The sequence below is a fragment of the Macrobrachium rosenbergii genome, chromosome 44 (genome assembly GCF_040412425.1).
Source record: "Macrobrachium rosenbergii isolate ZJJX-2024 chromosome 44, ASM4041242v1, whole genome shotgun sequence".
In the NCBI taxonomy this organism is placed as follows: Eukaryota; Metazoa; Arthropoda; class Malacostraca; order Decapoda; family Palaemonidae; genus Macrobrachium; species Macrobrachium rosenbergii.
In genome coordinates, this window is record NC_089784.1 from 34,903,450 (window position 1) to 34,916,929 (window position 13,480).

General features: G+C 34.8%; 1 protein-coding gene across 2 annotated transcripts in view; it reads right to left on the reverse strand.

Moving 5' to 3' along the window:
- Positions 1–13,480, reverse strand: part of LOC136829516 (tetratricopeptide repeat protein 39B-like) — a 177,265-nt gene that overhangs the window by 3,155 nt on the left and 160,630 nt on the right. Inside the window, exons 4-13 of one of the 2 annotated variants that reach the window (XM_067088311.1) lie at positions 11,617–11,692; positions 10,793–10,925; positions 8,621–8,753; positions 7,163–7,262; positions 6,899–6,964; positions 6,458–6,481; positions 5,069–5,236; positions 3,801–3,982; positions 555–698; positions 93–322 (exon numbers count right to left, since the gene is read on the reverse strand). In XM_067088311.1, the coding sequence (XP_066944412.1) occupies positions 93–322; positions 555–698; positions 3,801–3,982; positions 5,069–5,236; positions 6,458–6,481; positions 6,899–6,964; positions 7,163–7,262; positions 8,621–8,753; positions 10,793–10,925; positions 11,617–11,692 (1,256 nt within the window). The remainder of the gene's footprint in view (positions 1–92; positions 323–554; positions 699–3,800; positions 3,983–5,068; positions 5,237–6,457; positions 6,482–6,898; positions 6,965–7,162; positions 7,263–8,620; positions 8,754–10,792; positions 10,926–11,616; positions 11,693–13,480) is intronic. The other variant, XM_067088312.1, reaches the window with a different exon arrangement.

Sequence of the window (13,480 nt, forward strand, 5' to 3'; positions counted from 1 at the left end):
CTACAGTGCACCACATGAGGTGCACAGGTGGCACTAACCGCCTACCAGGCTTTTAAGCAATAAGTTCTGCATACACTGAAGTAAGCTCATACCTTTAATGGACTCCAGTCTCTTCATCTCTCTCTCAATGATGACAAACATTTTCTCAACATTTTCATACTTCTTTGCAAGAATCTTAAAGCCATTCCATGCATAAATGAGTTCCAAGGCTGATAAAGAGAGAGTTTCCCCTTGTGCAAAGAACCTGTTTGATTTTTTGACAGCAAACTTTTCAACGGGAAGACTTTTGCCAGCAATACGTTGCTTGAGACTTGGGATGGTTCTGAAAAAGAGTAGACTCATATAAACATGGAACTTAGTCACATCAGAGCACATTTCTTGTTTATTTCCAAAATTAATCCATTTACTTAGATAATAATGAGACCAATTAGATAATAATGAGACCAATCATTATAGTCTCCCTTTTATCTTTATAGTATTTGACAGTTTTGTTAAAAACAAATACCTGTATACCACTGTCTGGCTAGCATCCATTATCCAGATGTAATACACACCTCATAGTGTCAGCAAGCTCTTCTTTTTCAGCTGGTGTCAGCTCTTTCATCCTCATGCACATGCAGCAGGCCTTCTGGTAAGCGTAAGTTGCCTTCGACCACTTGCTTTCTTGTAGGAGTTTATCAGCGTAACCCTGAGCTTCTCTGAAAGAAATATACAGTAATTTAATACTAAATTAGGTTGTTAAAGTCTGAATTCACAGTATAATGTGGTGACTGTTTATTTTTTCATAACCAAAAGTTGGGAATGTCCTTTACTGTATATAATATAGCATTACTGGGCTTATATCTACCAAGTGTTTAGAACAGTGGTTCTCAAGCTAGGTCTGCGGTCCTCTGGGGACCGCGAAGGGGTCACCAAATCCTGTTGTTATGTCATCCCCACACATAGGCTATAATTATGATTACTCTCACCATATGCTTTGGCATTTAGAATATGCTAACAAATGTTCTTTTGCTTGTGGAATATAGTCAAAATACAAAAAAGCTTTATTCTTTACCACAATATGTATCTCACTAGTTTTCTTATGAGAGAATAAAATGGTGAAAGAAAAAAAAATGACAGAAGTTATATGAATGTAAAATGAACTTGGCAATTTTTTATAATTCCAGGATAGGCGTAGGTATCAAGCAGTACATATTATTGAGTTAGACACAAAAAAAAACAAAAAACAAAGTTTAATGGTAAGTACGCACAAACACACACACACACACACACACCATTTTGCCTTTGTCCGACTGTTTAAATGTGAGAGCGAGTGAGTGATCTGAGTAAATAAAAACTATCAAATACAACTTTACAACATTTCTTGCAGTCCTTTAGTAAGTAAAAGGGAATAATCTATATTTCACAAAATCAATAATAGTACCAGGGATGTAGTTAAATTACAGTACAAAACTGAACATTGGTATCATTCATGGTACAAAGGGGCCAAATCATTGTAGGCCTACTTGTTATGTTTATATCGTACGTTTGGTAACACTGGACATTGTACACTACTGACAAGCTGTCGGCTGAGTGAGTTTTATGCAACATGACCCAGACAGGTACTGTACATGTACCAATCTTTCCGTATGCATGTCAAAGCAACCAAATTTGCTTCCCTAACTCCCCTCCCTCTCTTCAAGATTCAGAATTCAATTTTCAACTTTTTTGCAATCCAGATTTATGAAACGACAGATATTTCCAACTTAGCCCAACTTTGCATCTACATACGATATGTACATGACAAGCACCTGGAAGACAAATTTTTTGTTTTGTGAAACTCTCAGCTCCAGAACAATTGCAAAGGAAATATTTAACAAAGTGGACAGATTTTTTGACACACAAGATATCAAATGGGAACATGTCATTGGCATGTGTACTGAGGGAGCTCCAGCAATGCTTGGCTATCGTTCTGGTTTTCAACTTTGGTTAAGCAGAAATTGCCAGATATTATTGGTATACATTGCACCATTTACCGCCAAACATTATTAATGAAAACCATGCCTGATGAGTTGAACAATGTTCTCGGTGAAGTGATTAAAGTAGTTAACTTCATTAAAGCAAACGCACTTAACTCTCGTTTGTTTTCTGCATTATGCAAAGAAAGTGTTCCATATTTGAAACACACTTATTGCATTCACACATAAGGTGGCTTTCTAAAGGGAAAGTACTGAAGAGTTGTCGTACTACGTGAAGAAATGCCGCAGTTTTTGGTAGACACTGAGCCAAACATCCACGCAAAATTTTCTGATGTCCGTTTTTGTATATGCCTATCGTTTTTGGTAGACATATCTGAATCCATGAATTCCTTCAATTTGTCGATGTAAGGAAAAGAGATCACAGTGCTCCACTGCAATGAAAAAATGACTGCTTTCGAAATGAAGCTCAAACTATGGCACTCTAAGCTAAAGAAGAATAATTTTGCCCCATTTCCACAATTACATATATATATTGATGAGAATGAGCTTAACGTCGAAGACGATATCATTGAGTTGATGAAACAACATGTATCATTTCTTGTGAAGAAATAACTCATATACTATTGGTTTATCAGCAACCCATTTGTACTCTCCATTAATGATCTGCCTTCGGAGGATCATTCAATACAAGAACAATTTATTGAACTGATTAATGATGCAGGTGCAAAACATATTTTCCATGAAATGTGCTGTAGTGATTTCTGGATTGAAATGACACAATCCTATTCCTGTGTTGCAGAAGTGCTGACTCCATTTGCATCCACCTATGAATGTGAGTCAGTGTCAAAACAAAATCCCAAAACAGATTAGAAGCAACAAATGAGATGAGAGTTGCACTGGCCAAAAAAAAGCCAAATCTAGAAGAATTGGGTCAGGCAGAGCAAATGCACCCATCCCACTGAACATACATTTGATAACTAAGGTTGCCATTTTATGATTATATATGTTTTGGCCAAAAAACGTTTTGTTCCACATAGGTTGCATTTTCTTATTAATTAATTGGTTGTCAAATAAAAAAGAAGTTTTTGTTTTCATAGATTGTTTCCATTTTTTAATGTGTAATCTGGTTTCCAAAAAAATAGCTTGTTTCAGTACCTTACTGTTACCATTTTCTGAATATATAATTGTCTGATAAAAATGTGTTTCAGTAACAGTACACTATATTTTTTAATGTTAATTGTAATTAATTTAAAAAAGGTCTGCCGAGCAATCTAAAACTTGTAAAGAGACTGCCACGCAAAAAATCTCACAATAGTTTGAGAACCACTGGTTTAGAAGTTGACTTTTAATTAAAGACTTTTATAAGATTCCAGTGAAGTTAAACATATCATATAAAGTTAAACATGTCATATGCACACAGTGGCACAGGTTAAAAATAAGTCTTGGACCATTTGGAGAACAAAACTTCAGCCAACACTGGATGTCCATATGAAGCTCTGGTTAGAACTATCAATAGGTCATTAACTTCATTCAACCTGTTTGTGAGGTCTGAGAAATAAGCTACTGGCATGCATTTATGACATGTTTTGCTGTAGTGTGGACTCACCCTAAAAGTCCCTTTATGTCACAGATACCATATTTCTTTACCCAGTGAGCTAAAGATGTCTCAGTTCTTAACTAAAATGAATTGGAAATACATTCTAAAACATGCAATGCCTTGGCGTACAGTAGTCTCCATTCATAAACACCATATCTACAAAGGAGAATTATGAATGAAGTTGTAGTCTCCATGCATAAAATTTGTACCCACAAAGGAGAATTATGAATGAAGTTGTAACTTACTTCCATTGAGCACTCATGATGCAGCACCACATAAGTTCCCAGTAACACAGATGATGGAATTGACGCCACTCATCCTGACTGTGTAGGGATATTTTGTATTTATCAATGGCAACATCAAAGTTGCCTTTGACGTACTCTAATCTTCCGGCAAAGAAGAGGAACCATGCACCATTAGGATACAGCTGAAAATGAAAACAAATTGTTAAAGACAGCAACGTTATCTTTCTGAACAGTTAATTATTACACCTATTTAATTCAATTTGGAGACAAAATTGAAAACACAAATTTCGATAACCTTTTAACACAAATCATGGAATTCTCTGGTAAACTGAATAATATTAACTGATGCAATATCAATAATCATAATGTAATATATATTTGTAAAAGTATGTGTTTCTTTATGATGTAAAGATTTAGTATTTACCTAATATGCAAAATGCACTAATAATGCTGACTTAAGAGGTCAAATAAGAATCTGGCAATGGCCATCACAGTTCAGGGCCATTAAGTATAAAATTCCTGACCTGAGCAACATTGAGCATTCTGCTAGTTCAGTGTATTACTAATATTAATAACATGGTTTCCTGATCATGTATACAGTCTTGCTCTGAAAATCCAAAGAATGGGCAACAATTCTTCTAAAGATTTTCCATTACATCTATAACTTTATTGTAATATATCAAAACATCTGCACTTCAACAAAAATAAATGTTACGAAAAAGACGGGTATGGAAAAAAGAAAACAACAAAGTCAAGTGGTTGTCAATTTAAAGCTTCACTACGCGTATTATGCTTTTATGTACCTAAGACTGTTTTGGCTTGTGTGTGCTAACAAGTGACTAAAGAACAAATGAACAGCAAATACGCTTTCTTGTTCATGGCGCAATATCTACTTCCTCATATTTATAAAAAACATGGGTATCTGAAGATTACAGTAGTGCTACAGTAATGAGAAACTGTATAGATTTATCTGTTATCATATGTTTCTGAAACAATATGAGAATTTGACAGTAGCTGAGATATTGTTAGCTATTTTAAATGTGTCTCAATGTGAAAGTAGTATATAAAATTTTAAAAATCCCTTTTACAGTTATGTGAAGTACACAATATTTTGTTTGGCCTACAGTTTAGAGTACAGACATTTGTTATATTTTAAACCAATCTTGAACAATTCCTAACACTCAAAATGGAGACTACTACTCATCACTGTTTATGTCACAAATGCAATAACGAGTTTTGAAATGGGTACTAATAGAACATTCCCTCACCTTTAAATGGTCATCTAAAATAACTTGTGCCATCTCAAGATCTCCCTCTGATGTTCCTAAGACATACGTGGCAATGAGGTGATAACCAAGTAGCACCAAAGCGCACAGAACTCGCCTTAATGAGCCTTCCAGATAAAAGCCTCTCTCCAACTCTGCTAAGCCTAAGTGCTGTGGGGGAAAAAAAAAGAAAGGTTTAATAAACTGGATAAGACTTCCGAAATGCCATTGACTGACTTGATAAAAGAACACGGTAATCATGGTACAGTTTTGAATTTTTGAAGCTTTGTTGAAAAAGAAAGTGCAGAAGTCAAAATTAATGAGCAAATCCTTCTGTCTTCTACAGCCTTTATGCTTAATAACTTGTATTAAATATCATATGATTCTTCTTCCTTAATTCTGAAAATGATTCCATCAATCTTGTGGTTTGCTTCTTAATTTTATGAGTGAAGAAGCTGGTTGTGCAGGTGAAAATAAATTTAAAAATCTAGATTCAGAAGATTCCAAAACTATTTCTAACTTGGTGACTGTTATACTATTGTGAAACGTTATTTCAAGCCACAATAGAAAACATTACAAGTAGTTTTTGCAAATAAAGCAAAGACCCAGAAAATAATATTATGTGTATCTGCGACTTTTTACTCGCTGGACTTTTGTAAAGAAGCCTGAAATGTACCTACACCTCTTCGTGTACTGAGCAATGTTAGTGCTCACTGAATGAAAATTTACCAGGACAGTCAACACAACATATATACTGTACAGCCCAATTTGCTACCTTCTTTAAAATTTAAGCAAGTGCAGCTCTCATTTTAGCATATTCCAAATCCATTAACCTGAAGGTGGGTGCAATTTGGATGTTATTAATCAGACACTGAGGACACCAAAGAACTCTTAACCACGACACCACTTTAAATGCAACAAACAAATACACAGCCCTTACACCATTGTCACCAGTCATCATATCTAGCCATATCTAAACACTAAACTACAAGTACCAGACACCCTGATAGCTTTTACAAGTTGTCAAATTTACTGATGGAAACTGGAGAATATTTATATGAATACTTTTACAATATAAGTTTAGCAAAAATATATAACTAATAAAAAAATTAATTCTTTGGATATATTTGCCTTTTTTTATTTAAAAATATTTATTTCAGGCATAAGGAAATAAAACAGCTCAACCTAGCACTAAAATTGTACTTACACCATTTTAAAAAATAAGATAGACTTTGTAAACAGTATATAATCTTTACATAACGTACCCCACTAACATTAACTGATTTCTTTTGTCAACTTGTAAAAAAAAGTGAGTTACACAAAGAACCACGGGACAAATCTAGCCATCTAATCACAGACAACAGCCAATAAATAATAAAAGCTCTTTATTACCTTCTGTTCTCTTACCTGACACGACTGAACTCGACACAAGGCAAAAAAAGGGGGAAACAGAATATATTGAAAATAACAGCACAAGAAACATTAATATCACAGAGTATTTGCATTCCTCGACAAAATCACAAGATGCAGTTAACAAATACATTCATGTACAGTATTTTGTACCACTTTGGTAATGACATGTTAAGTGACATATTAAAAAATTACAGTACATAACACATTAATCTGAACTGTAAATGTATACAGTATATACTTCAATCATGATTACACTGAACTACGGACTATTGCACATGTAAGTCAAATCAATCGGAAATGAATTTCTATTGAATTTTATGGGTGGCAAACCTTTAGTAAGATTTATCAAATCCTTCACGACTGCTAATAGGGAGAGTTAGGCATTAATAAATCTATACAGACTGAATCATTATTGCTCACCTTGTTGCCTGAGAAACCTACAAATTCCAACAACTTGAGAATTTTCTGAGGAAGCTGTGAGATCATCTGAAATCAAGAAAGGCAACATTAGTTTATTTCAAGCTGATGGCCCCTGTAGTCTTGTTCCACATGAATAGGGTTGATCTGATTAATAATAATAATGAAGTGAGATCCACAATTGTTTAATGGGAAAATTTTTTAGTGAGGGAAAGTATTATCATTTCTACATAAGCTTTAATATTATTTTTGCATTACTGTACTCACAAGATTAAAAGCTCCAACACCCATTCGGACTCCAGATTCAAAATGCATCTTGTCTGCATCTTTGCTCCAGTCACGGCCTTCTAGGATGTACCAACACTCCCTGAGGGAAAATTAGATAATACAGATGATTTTGTATGTAGTATAAAAAACTACCTTTCAATTATGAAAAAAACTACTGATGTTGTACAACAAGTCTCCTCTCTCTCTCCCAGAGTGCACGCCAATGTTAAAAAGGCACTAGGAATTTGTATATGCAAACCACAGAGACAGCACTTGGCTTAAAACTCAAATATCACAACAGATGATGATGCCTTTTACTTTATAAAAGAATGCTGGCATCTTGGCCTTAATAGAAGAATGAAAATCAATTTGAAACAGTGCAAATGACAGATGAACTGCTGGGAGGTGGGGGAAAACTAACATGACTAAATCATTGGCAATGGCATTATAATAAGTACACTGGTGATTGTCACTGAGGAAAAGTAATAGAGAGAACACAAAAAAAACCAGCAAAGCAAAAGGGAACGGCTACTGCATTGTCAGCAACAGCTGAAGGCAAGCATCTGGAAGGAAAGCTAGAATGAGTTTTCAGATGGGAGTAACAAAGCTTTGAATCAACATTTTAACTAAAATACCCTTAACAAATGTCTTGGAGATAACATGATCAACAATGGATTCTCTGTAGTCCAGCAAACATATATCTAAACAATATGAAGACAGGAAAGAAATTCCCACTTTATCTAGATATCTTGAAGAAACTATGCAAACAATTCAAAATGACAGAACTGGATTCAGAGTTCTGAAGGCTAGCCACTACTTTTGTTATTTGATAGCAAAGTTAAAGCAGTAAGAAGGGAGGTTGAAGGATTAAAGCAGTTACATTATTTTGAATTGCAGTGGACCAGCAATTACTGTAATGTTAGCAAGAAGTGAAAGTGCATGTATTATGAATTATTTAAAATATGTGGAGCACAGTGTCAGTTCATTTCAATACTTTTTGAGAGATTATACTGGAGAATGTTCAAGACAAGATGATTGGTTGGTCTTCTGAACAGGATTCTTCATCAAGACAAAATGTATACTCCACCACGACATAATCAATGTATACTACTTTGTACAGCAGAAAGCAAGCTTACAAATTCCACCACACACAGTATAGTATGCTCATCAAGGACTGTGCAATAAACTGCTTTTCACAATACAGTGCTATGCTTCTACAGAATTACTTTGCATGGAAGAATCGGTTCCATAAAAGTTTAATACAGAATTACTTTGCATGGAGAATTGCTTCCATAAAAGTTTAATGCAAACTTAAGTTCTATCACCAAATGTAAACAAAAACTAATTAACATATTTAAACAATTAAAATCTTTGCAATGTTACCACATATAGAACTTGTTACACACATACAAATGGATGTACGTACTTGAAGAATCTAAGGCACAAACACGGACTTACTTATAAGACTGGTAACAGGCCCTGATCTTCATGCCTCCTTTCAGGAAACTGATGAGAGTTTCGTCTTCCATGAAGGTAAGAACAGCACGGAGAAGCAGGCACTCAGCATAACACAATTCAGCATGAATCTCCTCTGAAAAAACATTGCATTTTGAAAAAAAATGACAGATGGAACTAATCAATTGGAAAATTTGACAAGAATTAGTCAGATTTTGAAGGTAGGGAATTTAATTTTTTTTCTGACTGGAACAAAATAACAAAAGGTAATTGGTTTTAGAATATTATAAAGGATAAGAAAGACATAACTGGATTTGTCACTAATGAAATACTCTTAGTACTGGCTTCTGATGGAAGAACTGGTCAAATGAGAGATAACACTGAAGTGTTGTATAATAGCTCAAGACTGAAAATTAGATACAAAAAATCAGTAACTACACATGACAATGAATTTATAAAGATTCTACAGACAAAATATACAGAGCTGAATGGGTCAGCTTAAGAAGAAACATGTTCTGACTTCTTTCTGACTTCTCCAGGGACAGAACTTGACTGATTTCAGAAAGTACAAAACTGAAACCAAACTGGAGGACAAGAATTCAACTATAGTACTCTCAAAATAAACCAAAATAAAAAAAAATACAAATTAATTCTAAATAATTATAATTGGAAAAACCAACATAAGTGACTTTTCATAAAACACACACCCAGACCTCCAAAGAAATTAAATATTTTTTTGAGGAGACGAAACCACAATTATTTTTGTAAGGACAATGCTAAAAAGAGTTCTGGGAACTGATCTGAAAAAGCTCCAAATAGAAACATGAAAAAATACATCTACCCTGCAATTCAAGGGCAAACTAACTGACCTGATGGTCAAACGATAGAACTGAACTGGTTCAGAGCAATGATGATAACCTTACTGAACTCTACTCCAGGGGAACCAAATTTGTATGTGGGTTCCAAAGACTGTACATGGAACAAGGTTCAAAAGGCAAAGAAGAGAGTAATTATTTAAACTAGGTTCTGAGATGACAGAATGGCTAATAAGTGTACAAAAATAGACTTAGATAACCCACAACAAAAAAAGGACAGGGAAGAGAGATGGTAAAATAACACTGACTATATATTTAGAATCTACTGGTCACTTTTTACCGGATATTAATGTAATTTCAATAACCAAAATGCCCTATTAACTTTTCAACATCTTCGCACTTTGGAAACACTTACCACTACAAACCTTGGATCCAAATGAAGAGAGAAATTAAGAAATTCTGATACCCGGGCAAGGTTCAAACCCACAGCCAGAATATCAAAACGAGGTAAAGTTTACCCACCTGACTACAAGGAAAGGCAACCTAGTTCTGAAATTCTGGATGCGAATTAGAATCCTGCCCAGGTGTCAGAATTTCTCCACTTCTTACTTCATTTGGATTTAGGCTTAGCAACGACAAGCGTTTCCAAAGTGTGAAGAAATCGAGAAGTTAGGAGAGCAATGTGGTTGTTAAAAATAAACACTGAAATTATGTTTAAACTTCCTCACTTTGTACATCAATCTAAGGATTAATTGCTTATTAAATCTGATGTTTACATGACATTACTATTGCATTCAATGTTGAATGAATGTTTAATTACAACAAAATGCTCAGCAAAACATACCACTACAACTGGGCAACTATATTTCAGTTACCAAAGTAATTATACCTCAAAATACTAGAAATAACTGTCTGATTAAAGTTATTACAGCATTTATGCAAGATACAAGGATAAATTAGTCGACCTCCGGGATTCGCACTCACAATTTGCGGACTCAGCAATTCACAGAATTTTTCTGTGGAACATATATAAACATTGTTTGTGGAAAATTCGCCTATTCATTAAATTTTTCATAGAGAAATATTCACAAATTATTGTATTTTCATATCATTTCTGTGACTAAATGCACTTTTTGTGATAAAACAGGTATAAGCATTTTTAGAAGGTTCTTTGGTGTTTTGAGCTATCAAAATAGGCAGTTTTATGCATTTTTAGAGGATTTTTAAGTATTCGCGGATTTGAGCTATTCATGGAGGGGTAGTGGTACGCATCCCCCGCAAATCCCAGGGGTTGACTACAATAGTAATCAAGATACAAGGATAAATTACGATAATAACTAAACCTTTCACATCACCTCACCTTTGGTAAGACTGTTGTAATCCATTTTCTTGACCATTTTGCCTATACTTTCCCCAATGGTATTTTTCTTCCTGAACTTGTTGCAAACATCCACGCTCTGTTTCAGGGACTCAATGGCAGCCTCAATATCTTTCTGCGGAAATAAAAAGCAAATTAAAATAAACCTAGAAATAATGTTACTACATAACTATAAGTAATTTTTGGCAGTTTACAATAAGGTTTTAATTTTTATGTTCTATCTCTTTTCATAAGTGAACAGAAGTTCATTAAGACATTAATGAGATTTTTTTCTCATAAATTACAACAGACAAGCAAAAATCAGGCTGCTTTGCCTGTGCAGTTGCTTTGGCATATAAGAACACAAACACATACACATACATACACACACACACACACACACACACACACATATACACATATATATATATATATATATATATATATATATATATATATATATATATATATATATATATATATATACTCTGTATATATACATATGTATGTATGTATGTAAATTATTAGTGTAGTTTCTCTTTCAGAAGTATAAAAAATGCATGAAAGACTAGTATACCAGAGAGAAAATAATCTTAAGTAATATGAAATCTACGAAATAATTTAATTTGGGCTGTTTTATAACAATAATCATATTCAAATGAAGAGTAATTTTTGTTTACATATGTCTAAGTGTCTATAAAGTAAAATATCCTTTAGTTATATAATCTAACAACTGGAAAGCTGCTAATCAATAATCTACATAATTAGACAAACTTTAATATCACTTTGAAAAACATCTTTTCAGATTACTGGCACTTGTCACTTACTGGTTCAAAGGTCATGATGGCTTGTAGGTACATGAATGTTCCATACCCCAGAGCGTGGTACATGCTCTTGTGAGCCCTGCAAAGATAATAAACTGGTTACTAAGAAAATAGACAGTTACTTTTCGAACAAAAACTGGTTATTCTGCAATGGAAATACACTGATAACTCTGTAAAGAGAGTGCACACACTGCAAAAATACTACACTGGTTATTCTGCAAATGAAATACACCGGAAACTCTGTAAAGAGAGTACGCACTGTGCAAAGAAAATGCACTGGTATGTCTGCAAAGAAAGTACTACACTGGTTATTCTCCTAAGAAAATACACTGGTTGCTATGCAAAGAAAATACCTGGTTACAAAGAAAATACACTTGTTACCCTGTAAATAAAACAAACTAGTTACTCTAAAAAAGAAAATGCAATGGTTACTCTGCAAAGAAAATACATTGGTTACACTGGCAAGAAAATACACTGGTTATTCTGCATATAAAATGTACTGGTTAATCTGCACAGACAATACACTGGTTACTATGCAAAGAAAGTACAGTGGTTATTCTCCAAAGAAAGTTCACTGGTTATTCCCCTCAGAAAATAAAACCTGGTTACTAAGATCATACACTGGTTAGTCTGCAAAGAAAATGTGCTGGTTAATCTGCCAAGAAAATACAGTGGTTAAAAAAGTATCGCCAAATGTACGAACTGCAATAAATAGTAAATACTGTGATCGAATAGACTAAATGAATTAAGGTCATTTTTTCTGACTTTGAAAAGGTATACCCTTTCATTCTTCCTTTTCGCGCTCGTATTATACAGGTCTGGGCTAGAAAAAGGCATGAGCAATCCCATCCCGTCTCACTGGCCTTTTGTTTCCACAAAACTACAGCCGCTCTTCGCTTCTCCTTCTCATTTACATTTCACGGCTTAAGTGACGGAGTGATCGAAATGCATTATGGCCCACGGAGCAATTAACCAAGAGCGTGAAAATGAGGTTAAGAGATGAGAGTCTCCCAGATTCTCACATCGCACTCGAAAGTATGTGAAGCCATCACATAATGTGAAAGTATGTGAGAGCAATCACTTTCAGACTGATTGATTGAGTGATGAAAATTGGGCCATAAAGACAACCACTGGGAAACTTTCTGCCACTCGGCGCTCAAGACAGTGAAAAGAGGGAGTTAGAGAGGTTGGACAGCAAGATAAGCGAGAATCAGATCCAGAAAATAAATGAGATGAAGTACAAGGATCTAGAGGTGGAACCCCACTGCTGCAAGACAGAGGAAAGGAAGTGGGAACGGAGATAAAGTAAAAGGCTAAAAGGCTTAAAAGGGGTTGCAGCTATGGGCTGAAGGGATGCTGCAAACAATCTTTAGTAATGCCTACAGTGAGCCACGTGAGGTGGACTGATAGCAATAACCCTCCTAAGGGGGAACCACCTTCAGACAAAAAGACCATTGGTGGAAATTACCATTTAAGAGTTTCTGAGACAAACTAAAAGTTTTTTTTTTTTTTAGTTTTCTGTAAAAGAAATTTATTGTGCCGGCTTTGTCTGTCTGCCCGCACTTTATTCTGTCCGCCCTCAGATCTTAAAAACTACTGAGGCTAGAGGCCTGCAAATTGATTTGTTGATCATCCACCCTCCAATCATCAAACATACCATATTCCAGCCCTCTAGCCTCTGTAGTTTTTATTTTATTTAAGGTTAAAGTTAGCCATAATCGTGCTTCTGGCAACTATAAAGGACAGGCCACCAACGGGCCGTGGTTGAATTTTCATGCTCCGCGGCTCATACAGCCTTATACCGAGACCACCGAGAGATAGATCTGTTTTCGATGACCTTGATTATAAGCTGTAGCGGCTGTAGAGA